At 46.2% G+C, this 20,890-nt stretch overlaps 14 protein-coding genes; 6 read left to right on the top strand and 8 right to left on the bottom strand.

The window, feature by feature from the left end:
- Positions 1 to 80: 80 nt before the first annotated feature.
- Positions 81 to 1,076, bottom strand: GSBLH_T00002428001 (Ribosomal protein L2). XM_013041434.1 has 4 exons: positions 1,041 to 1,076; positions 762 to 942; positions 442 to 726; positions 81 to 403 (listed from the first exon to the last, which is right to left on the bottom strand). The coding sequence occupies exons 1-4, from the start codon at positions 1,057 to 1,059 to the stop codon at positions 127 to 129; spliced, it is 762 nt and encodes a 253-aa protein (XP_012896888.1). The 5' UTR covers positions 1,060 to 1,076; the 3' UTR covers positions 81 to 126.
- Positions 1,077 to 1,203: 127 nt separating this feature from the next.
- Positions 1,204 to 1,801, bottom strand: GSBLH_T00002427001 (uncharacterized protein; the record flags this gene model as incomplete). The annotated part of the gene is made up of 2 exons (XM_013041433.1): positions 1,204 to 1,528; positions 1,560 to 1,801. The coding sequence occupies 2 exons, from the start codon at positions 1,799 to 1,801 to the stop codon at positions 1,204 to 1,206; spliced, it is 567 nt and encodes a 188-aa protein (XP_012896887.1).
- Positions 1,802 to 2,344: 543 nt separating this feature from the next.
- Positions 2,345 to 2,821, top strand: GSBLH_T00002426001 (uncharacterized protein; the record flags this gene model as incomplete). Its single annotated transcript, XM_013041432.1, has 1 exon — positions 2,345 to 2,821. One exon carries the CDS (start codon positions 2,345 to 2,347, stop codon positions 2,819 to 2,821), a length of 477 nt encoding a protein of 158 aa, XP_012896886.1.
- An 87-nt stretch (positions 2,822 to 2,908) lies between these two features.
- GSBLH_T00002425001 (uncharacterized protein) lies at positions 2,909 to 3,875 on the bottom strand (the record flags this gene model as incomplete). The annotated part of the gene is made up of 4 exons (XM_013041431.1): positions 2,909 to 3,250; positions 3,281 to 3,431; positions 3,460 to 3,716; positions 3,747 to 3,875. 4 exons carry the CDS (start codon positions 3,873 to 3,875, stop codon positions 2,909 to 2,911), a joined length of 879 nt encoding a protein of 292 aa, XP_012896885.1.
- A 112-nt stretch (positions 3,876 to 3,987) lies between these two features.
- GSBLH_T00006512001 (uncharacterized protein) lies at positions 3,988 to 4,597 on the bottom strand (the record flags this gene model as incomplete). Its single annotated transcript, XM_013041430.1, has 3 exons — positions 3,988 to 4,150; positions 4,183 to 4,397; positions 4,427 to 4,597. The coding sequence occupies 3 exons, from the start codon at positions 4,595 to 4,597 to the stop codon at positions 3,988 to 3,990; spliced, it is 549 nt and encodes a 182-aa protein (XP_012896884.1).
- Positions 4,598 to 5,145: 548 nt separating this feature from the next.
- GSBLH_T00002424001 (uncharacterized protein) lies at positions 5,146 to 5,425 on the bottom strand (the record flags this gene model as incomplete). XM_013041429.1 has 2 exons in its annotated part: positions 5,146 to 5,313; positions 5,347 to 5,425. 2 exons carry the CDS (start codon positions 5,423 to 5,425, stop codon positions 5,183 to 5,185), a joined length of 210 nt encoding a protein of 69 aa, XP_012896883.1. The 3' UTR covers positions 5,146 to 5,182.
- A 396-nt stretch (positions 5,426 to 5,821) lies between these two features.
- Positions 5,822 to 7,607, bottom strand: GSBLH_T00007092001 (uncharacterized protein; the record flags this gene model as incomplete). Its single annotated transcript, XM_013041428.1, is given in 8 exon segments — positions 5,822 to 6,046; positions 6,077 to 6,185; positions 6,195 to 6,532; positions 6,562 to 7,146; positions 7,178 to 7,255; positions 7,286 to 7,381; positions 7,418 to 7,546; positions 7,578 to 7,607. Coding segments are annotated over 8 exon segments (1,590 nt in total).
- A 2,770-nt stretch (positions 7,608 to 10,377) lies between these two features.
- Positions 10,378 to 11,587, top strand: GSBLH_T00002422001 (uncharacterized protein; the record flags this gene model as incomplete). XM_013041427.1 has 3 exons in its annotated part: positions 10,378 to 10,739; positions 10,768 to 11,317; positions 11,350 to 11,587. The coding sequence occupies 3 exons, from the start codon at positions 10,378 to 10,380 to the stop codon at positions 11,539 to 11,541; spliced, it is 1,104 nt and encodes a 367-aa protein (XP_012896881.1). The 3' UTR covers positions 11,542 to 11,587.
- Positions 11,588 to 12,157: 570 nt separating this feature from the next.
- Positions 12,158 to 13,122, top strand: GSBLH_T00002421001 (uncharacterized protein). XM_013041426.1 has 4 exons: positions 12,158 to 12,232; positions 12,264 to 12,389; positions 12,421 to 12,629; positions 12,663 to 13,122. Exons 2-4 carry the CDS (start codon positions 12,277 to 12,279, stop codon positions 13,043 to 13,045), a joined length of 705 nt encoding a protein of 234 aa, XP_012896880.1. The 5' UTR covers positions 12,158 to 12,232; positions 12,264 to 12,276; the 3' UTR covers positions 13,046 to 13,122.
- A 196-nt stretch (positions 13,123 to 13,318) lies between these two features.
- Positions 13,319 to 13,660, top strand: GSBLH_T00002420001 (uncharacterized protein). XM_013041425.1 has 2 exons: positions 13,319 to 13,421; positions 13,455 to 13,660. The coding sequence occupies exons 1-2, from the start codon at positions 13,326 to 13,328 to the stop codon at positions 13,602 to 13,604; spliced, it is 246 nt and encodes an 81-aa protein (XP_012896879.1). The 5' UTR covers positions 13,319 to 13,325; the 3' UTR covers positions 13,605 to 13,660.
- A 1,350-nt stretch (positions 13,661 to 15,010) lies between these two features.
- GSBLH_T00002419001 (uncharacterized protein) lies at positions 15,011 to 15,606 on the top strand (the record flags this gene model as incomplete). XM_013041424.1 has 1 exon in its annotated part: positions 15,011 to 15,606. The coding sequence occupies one exon, from the start codon at positions 15,011 to 15,013 to the stop codon at positions 15,314 to 15,316; it is 306 nt and encodes a 101-aa protein (XP_012896878.1). The 3' UTR covers positions 15,317 to 15,606.
- A 680-nt stretch (positions 15,607 to 16,286) lies between these two features.
- GSBLH_T00002418001 (uncharacterized protein) lies at positions 16,287 to 17,093 on the bottom strand (the record flags this gene model as incomplete). Its single annotated transcript, XM_013041423.1, has 2 exons — positions 16,287 to 16,949; positions 16,980 to 17,093. The coding sequence occupies 2 exons, from the start codon at positions 17,091 to 17,093 to the stop codon at positions 16,287 to 16,289; spliced, it is 777 nt and encodes a 258-aa protein (XP_012896877.1).
- A 1,859-nt stretch (positions 17,094 to 18,952) lies between these two features.
- GSBLH_T00002417001 (uncharacterized protein) lies at positions 18,953 to 19,710 on the top strand (the record flags this gene model as incomplete). XM_013041422.1 has 4 exons in its annotated part: positions 18,953 to 19,131; positions 19,166 to 19,247; positions 19,282 to 19,375; positions 19,415 to 19,710. The coding sequence occupies 4 exons, from the start codon at positions 18,953 to 18,955 to the stop codon at positions 19,696 to 19,698; spliced, it is 639 nt and encodes a 212-aa protein (XP_012896876.1). The 3' UTR covers positions 19,699 to 19,710.
- A 352-nt stretch (positions 19,711 to 20,062) lies between these two features.
- On the bottom strand, positions 20,063 to 20,869 carry GSBLH_T00002416001 (uncharacterized protein; the record flags this gene model as incomplete). Its single annotated transcript, XM_013041421.1, has 2 exons — positions 20,063 to 20,725; positions 20,756 to 20,869. 2 exons carry the CDS (start codon positions 20,867 to 20,869, stop codon positions 20,063 to 20,065), a joined length of 777 nt encoding a protein of 258 aa, XP_012896875.1.
- Between the last annotated feature and the right edge of the window lie 21 nt (positions 20,870 to 20,890).

Raw genomic sequence — 20,890 nt, 5'->3', positions numbered from 1 at the left:
TCGAACATGTTGTGGGACCTAATGGAAGGTGAGGAGTCAACCGTGCTTGTACCATGCCTTGATTGTTCAACAAACAACCCATCCACACCAACAACAGCCCTTTTACTCTGCTCTCTTCGGTCCTTCTTAAGGCTCCACACGTCCACGAATACGTCCAGTGCGACGAGCAGCAATCAGACCCACCTTCTTTCCGGGGCAAGTGCCACGGCTGCGAGTCGAAGGCTTACCAATGTGCTGGTGGTTACCTCCTCCGTGCGGGTGATCCACAGGGTTCATGCACACACCGCGCACCTTCGGCCACTCATTGCGCTTCACAGCGAACTTGTGGTACGCACGACCCGCCTTCAGCATCGGCTTGTCCATGCGGCCTCCGCCAGCCACGATTCCCACCATGCCACGGCAGCTACGCGTTACAACCAACACAAAGAGAGAAAAACATACCTCGAAGAAACCGTCTTCTTGATGCCCGAGGGCAGACGGATGAACGTCATGCTGCGGTCATCCGAGTGGCCAATCACAGTCACGTAGTCGCCAGAGCAACGAGCCAGACTGCCGCGATCGCCCACCTTGTGCTCCACGTTGCACACAACAGTTCCTTCAGGAAGCTCACGCAGAGGAAGCACGTTACCGACGCTGATATCGGCCTTCTTACCGCAGAACACGCTCTGGCCAGTGAACATACCCTCAGCAGCCAGGAACAGCTCCTTGTCCACCTTGAAGTGGTAACTACCCATTAGCCACCTTCTGTCAAACAAAAATACGGATTGCGGAAAGTGACGCGAGCAAGAGGAGCGCCACGACCGGAATCGTGAACGATCTCTCTCACCACTCCCTTCAAGAATCCGTTGCGCTCAGAATAGTCCAAGGCACGGAATTGAGGCACTCCCTTGCGCAGGTGAGTGTGAGCCTGGAAGACAGCTCCTTTAGCTCCCTTTCTTTGTCCTACACACGCCGTTAGATGAATTCAGCAAGGAACAACAGAAATCACAAAAAAACAAATCAACCGAGCGTAATGCACTACACTTGCTACCCAACCGTACCTCTAATAACACGACCCATGAAAGCTTGTCTTAGTGTGGTTAATACTGATAAGAAGAAAACCACAAAGCAAAATTAGGGTCAGAAAGGGGCAAATGGTCCCTATTAATTAGAGACAAATCGGGAATCAGCCCCAATACGCAGTCTTTTGCAACAAACAATGTACTAGTACGATTTATGGCGCTTGTAATCATAACCTGAATCGTTTCCATATCTCGATCGAGAATCGTTATACCGAGAATTGTAGCCTCCGTCACGATCTCGCTTCCGGTTATCACGATAACCATGGTTGTCTTGCTTTTTGTCCAGATTCTGTCCCTTCGTTATAATATCCTTTACATAGTGTCGAATCTGACCTCCGTCCACCGCACGTCCATATTGACGGCCATCTGAATAACCCCAGTCCATCTCTACACGAATGTTCCTTCCGTCAATCTTTAAGCCACTCATAAAGTCCACAGCATTCTGGGCCGCTTCGTGAGTGTAAAATCTACATCGTTACAATAACCGAGCAAATTAACATTACAAAACAGAATCCACAAGGGGCTAATGTGCGTCGATTGATTCCCATTATCACTTTGTCAATTGGACCACAACAACTAAAAGCTGCAAAAATGCGCTCTTCCGTGGTGGAGAAATTCAAATTACCAACATATATCGTAGAAGAGCTCTTTAAAGCATTGAGTTGATCCTCTTTCGAAGAGAAGTAGTCCCTGTAGAACTTGGGCTCTTTTCGAATCGGAACATTGTAGAGTGTCGCCATTATCAACAGAAACTGAGATCAACAATGAATTGAAAAAGTCCCGCGGTTATGCCTTATCTCACAAAATTCTGTTTCTCTCGTAGGAATTAGAGTGTTGTTGTGTGGTATCATATATTTACCAGCGCATAGGAACCTTCCGCGTAGCAAACGCCCATGGCTGCCAAGACTGTTGCAAAGAGAATCGTAGAAGTATTGGGTGAGCGGGGTGGAAGTAATCGATAGCTATTAGAGATACCGACATGTGGATCTTCAAAGCTTGCCAGCAAGTTGAGCATATTTGAAGGAGATATTACAAGTTTAAATGTGCAGTGTATTGTAAACGATGTAAATAGCGATTTCTCGAAGCCAAGTGGGTTTTTTCGAAAAGAGTCATCGACAGAGGGCGTAGCAAATGTCATTAACAAAGCAGGCGGTCATTTACTCCGAAACGATTGTAAGCGGTTAAAGAAGTGCGATGTGGGTTCTGTGGTGATTGGTCACGGCTTTGATCTTCCGTGTAAATGGGTAATCCACGCAGCATCTCCGACGTAGCTTTGCGTTTGTATGTTTTTCAATCGCAGCGTGTCATATACTCGCATTCATCCCACCGAACTGGAGGAAAGCCAATTATCGAGCTGCTACCGCGAGGCCCTGATGCTGAGTATTAAAAAGAAGATCAGCACGATCGCGTTCCCTTGTCTGGCCACGCGTGCACATCGCTATCCGATCGCCGAAGCCTCGAAAACGGAAATCCAAACGATTCTGAACGTGCTGAAAGAGCAGCCCGACGCCTTCGAGCGCATCGTGCTGTGCACTCACAACGCGCGGGACACCGAAGTCGTGCGCTCCACGCTGGAGGCGCTGTTAGAACCGGACTCGGCTTCCATTGTTTCCAACAAACACTCGAAATCCCATCAATCCCGCAAACCTTCAATCAATCATTCATTCAATCATTCAATCTTTCATTCATTCAATCTTTCAATCTTTCATTCATTCAATCTTTCATTCACTGGCTCAACTCTTGATTCACGAACCCCTTAATCAGCGACGGCGCCATGTACTCCTTCGGCTCCACGCCCACCAGACGCAAACACGTCGCCGCGACATTCTCCACGGAGTACTCCTCCACTACACCTCACTCCCTTCCCTCTCTCTCCCACAATCCTCCTTCTCCAGCGCCTCGCCCCGCGCCGGCACCACCACGCACGGCACTTTCACCACCGGGAACGCGACCTCCTCTCGCTGCGGCACGCGCGTCGCCAGCCCATCGGTGCCCACAATCACCACGGCGTAGCCGTGCTGCGTCGCGGCCTCGCAGACCTGCTTCAGCAGACGATCGATCTCCATGCACATCACCGTCGTCAGCATCTCGCTCTGCTTCAGCGCCGCGACGATCGCTCCCGCGAAGCTGAGATACACGGCGTCGTAGCGCTGCGCCGCCATCGCCATGCACGCCATGCTGGCCACGCCCTACGCCTGATCCGATCGCTCAACGCGAACCTGCATGTGCTGCAGCGCCAAATCGTCGGTCATCTTCTTCTTCTTGATGAGATTGTTGATCCGCACCACGTCGCTCACGCCCTTCCCCTTCTCCTCGCTCTGCAGCAGCTGGAAGAGCTTCGCCGTGTTGTCCTCCATCACGAACAGCTGTCTGCGTGAGCCCTCTTCGCCGCTCTCACCTCTTCCCCGCCTCGCTCAGCGCGCTGCTGAACGCGGGCCGCAGCACGTCGGACGCGAACAGGAACGGACAGGGCATCGAGTCCATCGCGATGAGCATCGCGAGGTGGATGTTCGGCTTCACCGCGGTGCTGAGGAACGCGAGGTTCTTGAGGATGGTCTTAGCGTTGTCGTCGAGCGTCAGCGACGTGTCGCACAGACTGAACACCGATTTCAGAATGTAGTTGCTCGACGTGTTGTGGTTGAACAGCACCACGTGCTACCCGTCAGCCCTCTCCCTCTCTGTCACGTCGCCGTCCTGCAGCTGCGCGCTGGGCGTCAGCAGCGCGGGCGTCAAGTCGCTGTCGGTTTCCTTCGCGTCGTAGCGCTGCTGCAAGTACTCGCTCGCGGACAGCGTCGTGGTGTTCGAGCCCTGCATCAGCATCTTGTAGAACGCTTCCACGCGCGCCAGCAACGCGTAAACGCCGATCAGACCCTGCATGCCGCTCAGAGAACCGAACTTCGCGCACTGCTCCTCCTCCAACCACGACTCAAGGTCCTTCACCACGAGCATGTCGCTGAGGCATCAATCGATTACGAGGAGGGTACGCGTTCTCGGTGCTGCTGTCGTTTCCCGTGAAACCGTGGATGTAGATCTCACTCACTCCGGCGACCTTCGCAGCGGTGACCAGCTCCTTCAGATGCTGCATCTTGCTATATATTTCATTCACAAATTCTTCTAGTACGCTACATCCTCATCTCCCAAACAACCGACAAAATGAATTCTTCCATTTCCTTCTATGACATCGGCGAGCAATTTAGTAAGAGCTTCGCTGGTTTGGAATGTTCCGGCTTCGATCAAGTGGTCCAGGACCGTGTTATTGGGGTAACGTCTCTTTCCAGAGGAAATGACGGACGCAGATAAGGTCGTAGGAGCGGCCTGGTCCTCTTTCAGTCCCACCTACCATGAAAGTGGAAGCCAAAACATACGCACAAACCGGATGCATCCAACTCACGGTAGACGCAATTTTCATTTACCTTCAGAGAATTTAGGTATTCCATGTGGGCTTTCTTCACAGCGTTCCGTTCGTCACTGTCGCTGCAGCCGATCCCTTCTAAAAGGACCATACAAAATTTTCCACCAGCAGGAGCTTCACTCATTGAATATTTAAAACAAGGTAAGGAGGTTTGGGATCCCATATATTACCTATTCGTGAGTGATGAATTGGATTCTCAGCTTTCCTCTGCATATCTTGCTGTAGTCTGCTGCACCTATCCACTATTTGTAGTTTGACAATCGAATACTTGATTCCCGGATATCGGAGCTTTTTAGCACTCGCTCGAAATGAAAAGGAGGAAGTCCGCATGAATTTGCAGTACTGGTACTTTATTGGCTCTGCTATTTCCCTTCAGGACTGTTTTGATGGTTGCCGAGTTGATAATTGCTCCCATCGAACCTATATTCGAAAGACTGTAGTCTATTTTGAAAGGTGTGATGAGTAGATTGTTTAATGCGGATCTTCTCAAAATCCCCTTTTTCATTTGGTTCAGCAATCCAGCAACAATGGGGTACCGCATGTTTTATGATGTGTTGCAGTCGAAAGTCATTTCGCCCTACTCTGAAACAATTGAAGAGCTGTTGTCAAAAGTATCTTCAGAAGTGAACAAATATGTGCAATTAATATCGGATCGTGTTCAAAGGAAACAGGTTGAAAAAAAAGAGTAACACTCGAATCTTTATCTTTGTTAGAACATCTCATGCACTCTCTTCTCTAAGTTGGTTGTGTACGCATCCACTTTCTTGATCATCTTCAACAACTCTTCAGAACTATCATGAACTGCCTCGACATTCGTTAGGAAAGGGGTTAATCCATCCACTAGAATATAAAACAACTTTGAAAAATCGGTACATAGATCACTTCTTGTTTCAAACCACTTTTCCCCTTCGACTTGGATTTGCTGATGAATGTCCTTTAGTTTCAACAACATCATTTTCGTTAACTCGTCCAGATTCTTATACTCACTACTTAGCGCTACGCCAATCACAAATATAGAATGCAATCTACCCGTAATTGCCGTACTTACCGAAGCGACGGAGGAATCGAGCACCGATTGGAAAGAGTCGGTGATTGTCTCTTCTTCTAAAGGCTATGCATCACCATGATCCAGTTGTGGATTCTACCTGAAGCTTACTCTTTGGATCGCTCTCCATAACAATTATGATTCCAACAAAAAACACAACTAAAACATATCACGAAGAATCGCTAACGTTTGGTCCAGCTTCAAAATCGACATGTCCATACAGCACAGTCCGTTCTCCATCTCCGTCATCTGAATCTTTTGCTCCTTGCTCAGATTTCCTCTCTTTTCGACTTCATAAAGGCTCTACTTGTCATCCTTCGCTCCAGCCCTCACCGCATGCTTCATAACCACCACCTTCTGTCGCGATCGTAAATTCAAAATAATGACGTAAATGAAGTCGATAATATTCTTCACCGTATACTCCAAATTCATCGTGAACAAGTAAATCGTGGTCTGCGTGCTATGATCCGGCTTCCTCGGCACTTCCTGCGTGCAAATGAACCGATCATTCAGCAGCGCCAGCACCGACTATTCCTCACTTTCTCCGCTCATTCCCACCGATCGGCAGATTTTCTCGGGCAGCATACAAATATTCGCGATCTCCTGCTCGTCCAGCTTCTTATGCTTGATCAGCGCGCGGATGATGCTCGCGCACACGCGCTGCTCCCTCGCCTACCGCTCAGTTCCTTCCTCGGCATTGCCCACCTCCACGAACGCTGCGATCGTGTCCTCCACGATCAGCTGCATGACGCCCTTGTAGTTCACGCGGTACTCGCCGCCCGTCGCGTCCAGCGCCGAGTCGCACGGCGTGACGACGCTCAGACAGCTCACTCGCGGCGACGCCAGCGCGGCCAGGTGCTTCAAGAAGAGCGTCCACGTGGTCTCCACCTCGCTTTGGAGTCGCGAGAAGGCCTGCTGCCCCGAGAACATCGCCGAGGATTCGGTGCGCGCGTGCGGAGCGATCCCCACCACCGTGAAAATGCTCTCCAGCACCTTCCGCGACGTCGCGTTCAGCTGCACTCGACACGGAATAGTGTTCCTACGCGCTCCTCCACGTACTGCAGGATCAGCTGCTGCTGCAGAATGCACGTGTATCGCTCGATGTTCACGCAGAACAGCATCGATTTCCGCTCGCTGTCCACCGCCGACAGCGCTTCCTTCGGTGCCGGCCTACGCGTTACCCCGTTTCCTCGTTTCCACTCGTCCTTGCTCTTCTTCCCCGGCAATTCCAGGCAGTCGCCCAGCGTTTTTCCGCGTCGTTTCACCACCGGACGGTCCAGATCTTTCCACTCTTTTTCTCCCGCCAGCGCCGCGGCGCGGTTCACTTTCCCTCCACGGCCGCCTCGCGCAGACTTCCCGCCGCGGCCGCGTGTGGGGCGGCTGGTGACGGACTGCGCGGTGAGCTCGGCGTCCTGCTCGCGCGCGTAGGTCGCGATGTCCTTCTTCTGGCAGACCAGGTTGCGAGCGATCAGCATGTCGATGGCACGCTGCAGAGAACCGATGGTGAATTGGTCTGGGGGTAAAAGGAAGACGAGGAAGCTGCCTGGGTAGTTTTGGGTGATGCTGTTGATAATGTCTTCCAGGGTGGCGGCTCCGCGGATTCCAAATTCAGTAATGATGCAGGCGCACTGAGAGAGAATCGAAATTTGTAAAAAATACTTCATCACCCAGCTCTTCTCGGACATATTGAATGAAAGCGCCTAACCGCAATCGATACAGAGCTGCTTTTGTGTCGAACTGCAGTAATCAAAAAATAAACATCAATACAGTATAACGAGCGGAAATCAGCTTCTTGCAATCTACAGAGGGAACGATCGGAACAAGAATGGAGTGAAGCGTCAGAGACAACACGCATTCCGTTGTCTATTCCAGTTAAAGCAGCCTACAGAGCAAACTTACTTTGGCATCATTTGTTTTCGATTTAAATACGTTTCTCGCATTACGCAATATTTCAGGAAATGTGGGATGTCCCTGATTTGATACAAAACGACAGACTTCCTTAGGATGACCCAAACAATTGATTCCCCACTTCAGCAAGAATACCAAATTGGTCCTTTACAATACGCAGTGCCAAATCTTTCGTAGACATCGATTTGACCTATCCAAAAATCAAGAAATCGCCCCGAATTCTGGAATTCCAAACAAACAGGCAAAAGCGAGTAAAACAAAACAACACACACACAATACATCCTCACAAGCATCACTCGTTTCATGAGCAGCACCCTTCGATGTGATATTGAATTTTCCATCTCTCGAATGCTAGCTTTTCTTCACTCCACTTTGGCACTGACAGCATTTGATTTAATAGAAACTCGATGCTCTTTGTGTAGTAAAGGTAAGGATTGCGAACAACTAAATCCAATAATAAGTATAGCGCCTTCTCATCTTCGTGCTTCCGCATATAAATCGAATACAACATTTCTGCAGCTTTACTGATCATCAGCGGGTCTCTACTGCTCAGAAAATAGAAAAATCAACGACTCGCTGAAGCTAATCACTCTCTGCAAACTCTCTTCGGCACGGTCAGACTTCATCATTTTCATTCCTTCCACAAACTCATTCAGCATCGAATCGGAATTCTTGTGGAACATCTCTCCTTTGCACAGATCGAATTTCGAGTCGGGCGCATTCTCTTGAAGAAAACAATCCAAAAGGTGGAAAAGGAGAACGAAAGTGGGAAGTTGGAGGGAAAAGTGGATGGGAAGCCAGTTTGCCACAAGATTTTTTACTTGAGAGAATTTAACTATATTCTATGAAGAGTTGCTAAGACTGTGTACATTTCGAAGCGTAATAGTTCAAGAGCTTGTCCTCGATGGAGATGATCATGGAGGTAGCCTAGATTACTCATGCTAATAAAATCGACTTCCTCTTTAGAAAGTTGTAAACAGCTTCGATAGAGTGGAGAGTCATCCTCATTTTCTTGGATGCAATTAAACAACATGGAGAGATAGCGGAGCAAGAAGTTGCACTCCTCTATCTCAGAAGCACCGATCTGAAACAAAAAATCGGCATAAAGCACGGCCAGCCGAAATGGCCATCCACCGAGAGAGTAGACCTTGGTGTTATCCAGGAAGGATTCTGGAAAGGGAGCCAAGTCTTCGAAGCAAGTGACATCCATGTGGCAAATCTCCGAAAAGCAATGATTGAAGAGAGGGCACAACTCGCTGGCCAGAGCATTGGTTTCCTTGGGAGATTGGCTAGCGGGGATTGCGCTACCTGTATTGCCTGTACTGCTTGTATTACCTGCATTGCTTGTATTGCTTGCACTACTCGCTTGATGAATCTTCTGTAAACTGAGAATCATGTAATACTATGGAGCAGAACACACGCTCAGCCTACGCTAGTCAGCACGTCTTGATACTGGGTCGATGAGAAATGCTCAACGATCGTTTGAAACATCAACTTCGAAGCGAGATAGCTAATGTCATCCAGCACGACCTCACAACAGTTGATTTTGCAATGGCTCAAAAGCCTTTTGAATACAGAGTCCTTTCCACTCTAAATGGAAGCAAACGATCGACCAAACCTCATCATTCATAGAATCATCGGAGTAGGTGGCATAAAGAGAAGAACTCGCTGCATATTACTTCACCGACAAAATAAAAATACACTTCGACTCTCCTAGCGTATGTTTCAAAAAGGGATTGTACCCAGGCGTTTGCACGGTATTTCTTGTAAATGGATTGACGGGTTTGTTCACATCTACAACGAAAAGCAGCAATGCTCCAAACTCTTGTTAAACGGGTTTTCTGCCTTTTGATCACTCACCACAGGCGATTTCTCTGAGGAGTGAGAAGGAAACAAACGGGAAGTACCAATCCACTGGGAGGAGGTCTGGGTGGTCGTTGCGGCTGTTTCAAAGAATTGCTCAGCGTCCTCGCTCGCATCCATCACTGTCCTGCTCCTACAAGAAACAATTTTCTAAGGTTATGTTTGCAAGCCGTAATCTACGTAATGTAGATGTGATATCCTTCTGTGATATTTGAAAATAAAATAAAGAGTCGAACACGCAAATATCAGGCGTTTCAAAATCGAACCAATACAACATAATTATTATTACTATTATTGGAATACTTATTTGTATTTTTGGTACAAATGAACGAATCCAATGCAGACGAGCCGGATTCATCGTCATCGAAACATTTGAATGCTCCAACACAACTAAACGCAAATCCCGTGAATCAAGTCTTGGTAAATCGAAGGACCCAATCACAGCAGAGAATATACATCGAGATCCAACCCAATGATGCAGTGGCCGAGGTGCTCTCTAGTTGATGGAAATTCTTTGTAGATGGGGAATGTTGGCATTTCTCGCAGAATACAGTCAAGTCGAGATGATTCATCCCATTCGATTCGAAGTGGGATAGGAACCATCGTACTTTTAGATTTTAAAAAATAAGCACTCTTAGATTTTTAATAGCTATCAAGAGCCAAACTCATCAGACCGCGATATCTCTCGCATTAAATCGGTATGATCTCTGGAATCTCCGATATCGCACAGCCCTCCTCCCCTCGCCGTGAGGTTCGCGACCCCCGAGAGTCCCGCGACCTCCGCGAAATCGAGGAATCCAAAGTCCTCCGCGACCAGCGCAATTTCTTCCGCAACTGCGCAATCGGCCTTGTGGAGCTTCTCGGTTTCTCTCTCTCTCTCTCCTTTCTCTAACAAACAGACAAAACATCGGCGCCCGTGCGCTTCGAGCAGGGCGCGGAAGTCCTGAAATGCGGCGTGCTGCTCAAGAAATCGTCCCACAATCTCTTCCGGCTCTGGAAAGAGAAGCTCGTCATCGTAACCATCGGCAAGATCATCTGGTTCCCGCTCCCTTCCTACCGCCGACGCGCCAGCGACATCACCATCACCGATGCCATGCGCGCCCAGCAGCGCGAGCTCGGTATCCTTGTCCTCTCCTTCTCATCCAGTCCTCGACGAGCACACCGAATTCCGCGGGAGCCTCTCCCTCAACCCGCGCAAGGCGCGCGGCTTCGACGTCCTCACCAAGCGCGTCGCCGAAACGCCGCTCCAGCTCCGCTCCGTCGATTCGCTCCGCAGCTACATCCACTCCACCTCCCAGGCAGATTCTGCCGTGACGCCCTGCCACGCCGCCACCGCGGAAGACGACGAAGAAAACGTCGAGGAAACCGCGGAAGACCTCGAGGAAAAACACTTCCGCTGCCAGAGCGACGAGGAGCGCGAGTCCTGGCTGCGCGTCCTCCGCCAAGCCAGGTTTCCCCGTTTCCCCTTTTCGAGGTAGACTGGGCCGGTTCCACGACCCGTCGATGTGGTTCAGCCAGCACGTCTTCACCGCGGTGCGCGACCTGGCGGGCCGCGCGGCGTCGCTCGCGGAGCTCTGCCTGGTGCTGCGCACGCTGGAGGGACTGCCGCTGCGCGTGCCGGTGTACTTCGTGCAGTCGCTCTCGCAGGGCTGCCGCGGGCCATCGCAGGACCCGCAGCTCACGCAGCTGATCCGCGACCTCGGACGCGAGGCGGTGATCATTAATGACCGGGAGTTCCGAGCACTGGGCAGTGACGAGGAAGGCCAGGATTTCGCGTCGAAGGTACTCTTCATTCTCGGAGAGTCCGTGCGGAGGGCAGATTCCACGATGCGCGAGTGGGACGCGCTGAGACTGGCACGGAAAGCACTGCTACGCACGTATCGGAGCCAGACGGGCGGCGATTGCTTCGATGCAGTGAGTACGCTGCTCGGGCATTGCCAGCTCGCTGTGGTGGCGCCGGTGAACGTGGCGGCGTCGAAAAACCCAATTCGGATCTCGGTGACGGAGCAGATCCCAACGGTGAGCGATGTAGGGAAGAGAGGCGGAAATGACGCCGTCAGAGCGAAAATCGGGAAGGTCCGTATGTGACGTCGCGCGTGGTGTCGTTTTTTAATATTTGTGAAAGAGCGAGTCGGAGGGAAATGTTTAATGTGAAAGCCACGGTGACGTCGGTGGTGGGGAAGGAAAATTACGACACGCCGTGGGTGATGGAGTTCGTGGTGACGGAGTGCAAGGACACTCGAAAAGCTTAGTTGAAATCTTGTTAGTTTGATTGTCTGTTTGAAGTTAGTTGTACGATATGTTTGTTAGAATGACGTTGAGTGGATCGACGGAATGGAAATAAAATGGAAACAAAAAAACGATCCCCTAACATGACTGCTGTTTCTATTTTTTCAAAGTTAAAATAGGTTTAAGAATTCTAGAATCAGCTAGTTAGATGCAGCTGGCCCTAAATGTTATGTTATTACAAACTACAAGATAACAAATCGACATTCTACGGGTGAATGGCTGCCAAAAGGCTCTCCTCGTGTTCTTTATACGATATGCATCCCATTGGGTGTGTCCCTCCGTTTGAAAGATTCATTGAAAGAATATCTAATTAAGGCCTGAAACCCTGGCTATAGCATCTTCAGGACGATACCTACTTAACTACAAAAAACGGAGGATAGAATCTTCTACGCACTCGATAGGGTACAAATCAAAAACACATTATTTTTTACTGCGTAACAAATACCCTTAAGAGTTCCCGCTGCGTGGAACCATGGATGATTTTTATTTTCTTGATATGCAGCAAGCATATTATAGCTATTTGATAACCATGATAGATGATAACTCTTCGGTAGGATCGGCGTCCACGAATCATGTGTAGAGGAGAGAAGATATCGATCACCAACTCTATTTTAGAAAGAGTAACCCACAAGCACTTCGGGTTTTTATTGCCTAGTACTTGCGATTTTGAGTCCTAATTCCTTAGTGTTTTTACCAACATGAATTGTAGTTTAGAAGTCTATGTCCTTTCTTTATTATACCTTGAAAGACTTCATGAAAAATGTCCTTGCTTACTCTGCTATAACAATGCAGAGCTCTTAATTTTGATATCGTACGGTTGTTTCCTATTCCATAAGGCGCAGGATAATTCTTGCTCATAAATATCACGAAGAGACTAGCTATTGTCCTTCCTTTTACACTAAGTTAGCGAATGTGCCTATTTCCCACCTTAATCGTTTGGAAGTTGATTTCATTAATCGTATCGAGTTCGCGCTCTACGTATCTGCCTCCGCTTATTATAAGTTTTATCGTCGTTTAACGTCTCTTACGACATCTCCTACCACTCCTTTTCGTACTTCTTTACCCTCTCCCTTTTTAATCCCAGCGAATATTTGCTTACCCTCCCTTTTATCAGTTCCAACTTCTGCTAGTTATTCTCTTATCTATGCAAACGATCCTCATGAATTCCAGCGACGTGCCCGCTTTTTCCAGTACCAGCAACTCTGTCTCCCTCAGATTTACGCGATCCCCGCGGGAACGTTCCCATCAACCTTTTTGAGTCAGGGAGCGACCTGCGGTCGTCTCGGTTCTGTCGAACCCTCGCTTTGCTACTCTGCCGCTTGTTGTGGCTATGATCAGTATCCGGTCAAACAAGATGTCCCGATCGGCTGCGTATTTACGGGAGTGTGCTGTTTTGTGGGCGTACAGGTGCAAAAGCCAGTTTTCGTGACTGGAGTACGCTGGGGAGTACCGATGCAGTGGAGATAGAGCCTTGATTCAGTGAACTTTTGATTTTGTCGTGCCAGTTGTATATTCACTCAGTGTAAAGATCAATGAAACTAATGGGAGTGTTTGTTTGATACGTTGAGAGAGAGTTGGGTGCTGATGTCGTTTTCCAGCGCGAGATGTGGAGCTACCGGAGTGTTGTAGCAGGAATCCAAACAAAAATAAAGAGAAAAGGTGTGAACTACAAAGCTTGTTTCTCTTTTGTTGGTTCCCGCGGGAATTGCAGATTGGAGTTTTTGTCAATTTCGTGTCGAATTGAAGGATGTTTGCTAGATTGGTTCGTAAAATACCTGTGCAGAGACTTGTGCGATGCATCCATGAAGAGGCAGCGCAAGAAGCCGCTCCCAAGATGTTTGGTGTAGGGAGAAATAATCTTTGAGTTATGAAATAGGGAAAGCACGCGAGAGAGTCGTGGGAACTCCCCACATATATCTTTTTGGCCGGTGGTATGGTGATGGGAGCGATTGGTCTCTGGGCTCAGAAGAACACCTCAATCACTACATGGGCCAGAGAGAAGGCGTCCAAGAGACTTGAAAATTAAGTTTACAGAAGGCAGAGCGAAATCAATATTGTATAAAGGAACGATAAAGTATCAACGTCGTGTTTGTTCCAACGAAACAGAGCACCCTTCTCCCAAAAACTTATCAATCTGTTCAGACGACAAATTCAGTGTGCGCAAATAATCGCGAAGCTTCTTCATATTTTCCGGCGTATTCTGCACCTCCGGAAGTCTCGCCACTCCGTCCGCATTTCCAGAGACCCTCGCGATGGAGTTGAGTAGATTCTGATACTCCCGATCTCCCTGCACGTTCTTCGCAAACAAATTCCGCAGCTCCTGCCTTCCGCTCGCCGTCATCGTGCGTCTCGACGCGTTCGCCACGCTCGGACGCTTCGCCTGCGCCGACGCGGCCTCGCCTCGACTCTCTCGATCCCGCAATCGCGCGATTTCGTCCACTGAATAGATGCTCATCACATCGAAAAGCTCGAAATCGTCCTCAGCACCGCTCGGTTTCTCTGGTTTCTCTGGTTTCTCTGGTTTCTCTGGTTTCTCTTTTTGGGGAGGGACTTGAGAGCGTTTCCGGGGTTTCTCGGCCTTTCCCAGGTTCTTCAATTTCTCCGGTTTCTCCAATATCTCTTGTTTCTCCAATTTCCCTGATTTCTCCGGTTTCTCCGTTTGCACACACCCTTGACTTCGCTTGAGAGGTTTCTCTGGTTTCTCCAGTTTCTCCAGTTTCCCCCATTTCGCGCTTGCATTGCCGCCCTCGGGTTTCCCCGCATTTCTCCTCTCTCCACATCCCCGTCTCCCCGGTTTCCCCGGTTTCCCCGTTTCCCCGTTGCCTGAAAAAGCGCCCTCTCTCTCGACGTCCCCCTCGACGTGCCCCAAATTCATGAGCACGTCCTCGGCGTCGTCGATCACCACGCTGCCCGACCGCTTCTCCAGCTTCCTGCGGAGCTCCTCGCTGAGCACTCCCTCCGCGGCGGGCTCGCGCGGCTCCTCCTCGCTCTGCGCGCGTCTCTGCTGCTCGATCTGCCGGTACCGGAGGATATCGCCCTCGTGGAAGAGCGCGAGCGCGAGCATGCGGTTGCCCAGCAAGTACTCCTCGACGTCCTGCTCCTCCACCGACAGGCCGCCGCGCCGCGCAGCGAACGCCCACACCGCGGAGGGCAGCAGCGAACGCCGCGCCGAGGACAGGCGCTTGATGGACTGCAGCTGCGCGCTGTAGACGAGCGACCGCGACCCCACGAAGCTGCCCTCGACGCAGCGACCCGCCTCCGAGGCCCAGACGCGAAGCGTGGAGCAGCCGGGACCGAAGGAGGGCGACGAAGACGCCGGCAGAGAAGAGGAAGAAGAAGAAGAAGAAGAAGAAGAGGAAGAAGGTGGGGGTAAAATCGACGACGAGGATGGTAAAATCGACGACGAGGATGGAGGAAAGGAGGGTTGAGGGGATGAAGGTGGAAACGGAGAAACCGGTTGGGAGGGAGGAGAGAAATGGGCGAAGTGGATGGATCCGCGGGAATCGCCGAAGAGGAGATTGGCGTGGGGGGAAACAAAGGAGGCAATGGTGGAAACGGGGAAAGGGAGGGACTGGAAGAGAAGGAGCTGCTCGGTACGAAGGCTCCAGGCCTCTAGAAGGCAGCGAGAGAAGGAGATACGACGAGATGATTGGCCGTGTCCAGGCAGAGAAGAACGTCGTCGAGGAGGACTGCCGAGAAAAGGGGAAACGGGGAACCGGAGAGATCGTGGACCAATGAATTGGACTGCAGATCGATGAGCTGGAAGTGAAGGAAGAGATAATGGGAAAAACATAAAGATGACAATTCTTCGTAGCGAGGCAGGCGAAGCCAGCACAATAAAACGCGGATTCACAAGGCGTGTCTGCCATAAATAGGCTCGAAAATTGGAGAGATATGGTGGAGGATAAGAGAGGGAAGGACTAGGGAAAGAGGAGGAAGGGAGAATGTACGATGATGCTTCCATGCTCATCGATGAGGTATATAGAACTATTCAGTTCGAAACAACAGATAACGTGATCCACGTTTAATCTGTTTTCTCCAACTACCAAGCCAGATATATTTGTTATCTAGATCAAAGGAAGAATAGAAACGTACGACAACTAGACCTGAAGTAAAAACAAGGAAAATTCGGTAATTTGACATAAAAATACCACACACTGTTTCAACCATAGATAGATGAAAAGAAAAAAATATCTCTCGGTTCTCCAGGTTATAGATCTACTTCGAAACCGAGAAAAAAACAAAACAAAGACACGATTATCTAAAGAAGTGGATATCAACCAATTCTGGTAGATACAAACAGCTGTAAACTGAGAGGAATCAGAATGAAGTAAACACTGGATAGAATCATCTTTTAGGTCAACACACTACATCCTCAGTTCAAAAACATTCCAAAACTTTAATATCACAGGACTGGGAATGGATCAAGAGAAGGGACTCAAATGAGAATATCTTCTTTGTTTCCCGCTCCGATACTTTCAATTTCTTTAAAAATCTCAATCGTTCCATCTCTAAACTATATTTACAAAACAAACAATTTACTATACAATTATCCTTTACCTTTTCTTTTTCTTTGTTTCTTTGTTTCTTTGTTTTCTTTCTTTGTTTTGTTTATTTATCTTTAGTCGGAATTAGTTACTCATTCATTCATTCATTCATTCATTCATTCATTCGAACTCCAGTTATTATCATCACTCACTCACTCATTCTAATTGTCTCCATCCATTTTAGGAGCCAAATAGAAACAGAGATTACCTAAACCTTCGATCGTGTATTCCACTTTCAATGGCATTTCGTTTGTTAATGTAAGCTTCACACGCTCAGATAACGAACTCGCTTTCGTAAACATTATCAAATAACGAAGAGCAAACTTTTGTTCGATTGCTTCTTTCATGTCGATCGAAACACCGTTCTTACCTTCCATACTTTCACCTTGACGAAGCGTCACACTTCCTTTACCAATATCACCATCAACACTGAAACGAACTCCTTCTTTCGTTACACTGATACAACAAGAATCTCCAAGTGTACCCAAATCGCGACACAAACGTTGGAATTCACTCGAATTCATACTTATCACAGATTGACTTTCTTCTTCAGGAATATCCAAATGCTCTGCATCCAAATCGATCAATTTCAATTCAAAATTGCTTATACGATCAGCATTCTCGTTCTCAAATTCCAAAATCAAAGTGTCACCTTCATCTTCAGCTTTCAGTGATATCATGTCCCCTCCGTCAGCACACTTCAATATTTTAGCTATTGAGCTCATTCGAAGTCCCATTGTTAGTGTTTGGTCACAACGATAGTGAGTGAAGCCCTCCTTACGTAGACAAAGCGTTATCAGCGATACATGAGACGAATCCATTGCCTATTCATCGTTTCATTAAAACAACACTACTTGAACAGCTATCTCGTTATCCGAACATTCAAAGTTCGCATCCGATACTAAATCCTTCATTGCATCGATTATTAGCTTCAAAATGTTTCCCTGGGCAAGTCTTGCTTCGAACATTCTTTCTATACTATTGTGAGTATATTTCAATATAGAATCAATAAATAGTTACATTGATAAATAGATAAGTTGGAATGGAATAGAATAGAAATGTTGTGAATGGATGAAATGAATTTGGCGGTTGTTTTGCCGCGTATTTGATTCTATCGATTTTTGGAATTGTAAAAATAGGGTGATTGGAATATGAAAAGTGAAAGAATGAAAGAATGAACGAATGAACAAACGAACGAATAAACAAACGAACAAGTAATCCCGAATAGAATGAATATGGATATAATATAGATATGAATATAGAATATAACAATAATAATGATTGAAACAAACTAATAATGTGTTGAAATCGAAAACACAAATTGGAAAACAAACAATTTTGATAGTAAAAGAATATGAGTGAAAATCGAGGAGTTGTAATAGTGGAGGCATCGAGTCCAAGAAGTATTGGAGAGAGTGTTGAAGTGTTGAATGGAATTGTAGTGTACGAAGCTCTAAATATGCAAATGATAATATAGAGAAAGTAATGGTAATAATGGAAATATAAATTCGAATGGATTCATCGAAGCAGTCGAAGTGTAGTATATCGAAATGAAAGCATAATAAATAGAAATAATGGAATGAATGTCGACGAAATGAACGATCTAGCAGTGGAAGGAGAAGTGTTAAAGAGTGAAAATGGTGCTGTGGTTGAAGGTGTAATAATTCCTCCGGATAAAGATGGAGATAATATGGAGAGTTTTGAAATCGAAGCAGGACTTGTCGATTTTGACCCGTAAGTAAAGTAGTGTAATAATGAAATAGGATTCTTCAATTAGAGCTAGTGAGTCTAATATCAATAACAAGAACATGTCGACTCTTGTTGTATTTGAACTTGTTATGTTGTATATCGCTTTTGGTATTATTATGTATTGACAAATCGTATTTGTATTTGATATGTGGAGTTTTGAATGTATTGATTGGAGTGTTGGTGTTGATATGGTCATATCGCTATTGTTTGAAATTATACATAGCAATATCCTTAATAGAACAATGAATTGAATGATAATAGTGTATGTGTATGTGTATGTGTATGTGTATGTGTGTGTATACGATATATAAAATGGTTCCTTGACAATAGTGTTTGATTTTGTTGGTAGTGTCGATGGTGTCGATGTTTGTATATCCGATTGTGGAACTTGTGTTTTTGAAAGAAATAAGCACAGTGAAAATGATAACGATAGCGGTCCACACAATAAGCATAATAATGAGTGTAACGATTGTTTTCGTGATGTAAGTAAAAGGTGTTTGAGTTTGGAATCTTTTGGATATTGAAACGCGATATAAAACGAATTCCGCGTAAAGGTGAAAAGTAATGGAACGGAAATGAGATATAGAGCGTGAATATATAAAGTTTATGGAGAAAGAAAACAAAGGAACAATAAAGCCTTCGTTGTAAAGTGAATTGAATTGTAAAGTTTTGTTAATGATGTTGTTGTTTGTTGTTTGTTGTTGCATATGAGATATGAAAGTAATATAAAGTAAAAACGAATGGTTGTTTAAAATGGAGTGATATTTGAATATTGAATGAAATGGAATGAATGAAAAGTAATTTGAAAGAATGTTTGACACGAAGCTGCGAAGTGGATTCATTACTCCACATAGGCTCAAACGAATTCCATTTACTTGGCCTCAACAGAGTTTGAATCACATTGGAACTACAAGAATCCCTTGAAACACAAGATTATCTACAAATGATTGTGTTATCGGTAATAGAGTCCAGGATTTGGCTATAAATGCTTTAAAAATCCTGTATTATTAAGAAATAATCACATTCCATATTCTTCAACAAAAAACTACTACAAACTTATTTTAAAACATTTCCTATCATGGCTGATACTGCAGAAGAACTCCATTTGTTACAGAATACATGGGTTATATCTGAACAATATCAACAGGAAGAGAAAGCTGATAAAGCTCGCGATTATGAGAGTTCGTTTGAGAAGATCTGTTCATTCAACACGATCGAAGATTTTTGGGGTTATTGGAACAAGCTTCCGCGAATTTCGTATTCTTGTCGTATTCGCATTTGATGTATCTAGGGATGTATTCTTTGACGGTAATGAAAAGATTGTAATCCGAAATGACGAAAGAAATCCTGGCGAAGGAAGTCGAAAGTACAAAGTAGTTTTGAATGGTAATGGATAATGAATATTAGATCCAGAGCCAGTGTCTATTCAAGGAAGGAGTTGAGCCAAAGTACGAAGACGCTCAGAACCGTCGAGGAGGTAATATGCGTGTATTATTTGGAAGTATGATAGTTGTTGGTAATGATAATAGTAATTGTGTAGAAGAGGATCACGCGAAGTTGTCGGATGTTTGGGAAACAGTGGTTCTGAGTCTGATCGGTGAAAGTCTTGACGATGGGGATAACATAACGGGCGCTCGTGTGGTTGACAAATCGGTTCCGTATAAGAAACAAATCAATCACCGAATTGAGATTTGGTTCCGTGAGTGGAACGACGAAGGTTTCCGCAATGTATTGAAAGAGCGAGTGGAGGGAATATTGCGCGATAATGGACTGGAAGGGCGAGAAATCTCGTTCTATCAAAACGATTATTCGAAATGGAAGTGATGGAAGCGATTGTTGGATTGTTTGTTGGATTCTTGGATCGATTGTAATTGAATGAATGAATGAATGAATGGATGGATGGATGAATAGAATAGAAGGGACTCAAATGAGAATATCTTCTTTGTTTCCCGCTCCGATACTTTCAATTTCTTTAAAAATCTCAATCGTTCCATCTCTAAACTATATTTACAAAACAAACAATTTACTATACAATTATCCTTTACCTTTTCTTTTTCTTTGTTTCTTTGTTTTCTTTCTTTGTTTGTTTATTTATCTTTAGTCGGAATTAGTTACTCATTCATTCATTCATTCATTCATTCATTCATTCGAACTCCAGTTATTATCATCACTCACTCACTCATTCTTTCTAATTGTCTCCATCCATTTTAGGAGCCAAATAGAAACAGAGATTACCTAAACCTTCGATCGTGTATTCCACTTTCAATGGCATTTCGTTTGTTAATGTAAGCTTCACACGCTCAGATAACGAACTCGCTTTCGTAAACATTATCAAATAACGAAGAGCAAACTTTTGTTCGATTGCTTCTTTCATGTCGATCGAAACACCGTTCTTACCTTCCATACTTTCACCTTGACGAAGCGTCACACTTCCTTTACCAATATCACCATCAACACTGAAACGAACTCCTTCTTTCGTTACACTGATACAACAAGAATCTCCAAGTGTACCCAAATCGCGACACAAACGTTGGAATTCACTCGAATTCATACTTATCACAGATTGACTTTCTTCTTCAGGAATATCCAAATGCTCTGCATCCAAATCGATCAATTTCAATTCAAAATTGCTTATACGATCAGCATTCTCGTTCTCAAATTCCAAAATCAAAGTGTCACCTTCATCTTCAGCTTTCAGTGATATCATATCCCCTCCGTCAGCACACTTCAATATTTTAGCTATTGAGCTCATTCGAAGTCCCATTGTTAGTGTTTGGTCACAACGATAATGAGTGAAGCCCTCCTTACGTAGACAAAGCGTTATCAGCGATACATGAGACGAATCCATTGCCTATTCATCGTTTCATTAAAACAACACTACTTGAACAGCTATCTCGTTATCCGAACATTCAAAGTTCGCATCCGATACTAAATCCTTCATTGCATCGATTATTAGCTTCAAAATGTTTCCCTGGGCAAGTCTTGCTTCGAACATTCTTTCTATACTATTGTGAGT

The sequence above is a fragment of the Blastocystis hominis genome, assembly GCF_000151665.1.
Source record: "Blastocystis hominis, Singapore isolate B (sub-type 7) whole genome shotgun sequence assembly, scaffold_20".
Lineage (NCBI taxonomy): Eukaryota > Bigyra > Opalinata > Blastocystidae > Blastocystis > Blastocystis hominis.
Note: the sequence above shows the minus strand (reverse complement) of the source record. Positions and strands in the feature narration are given on the sequence as shown.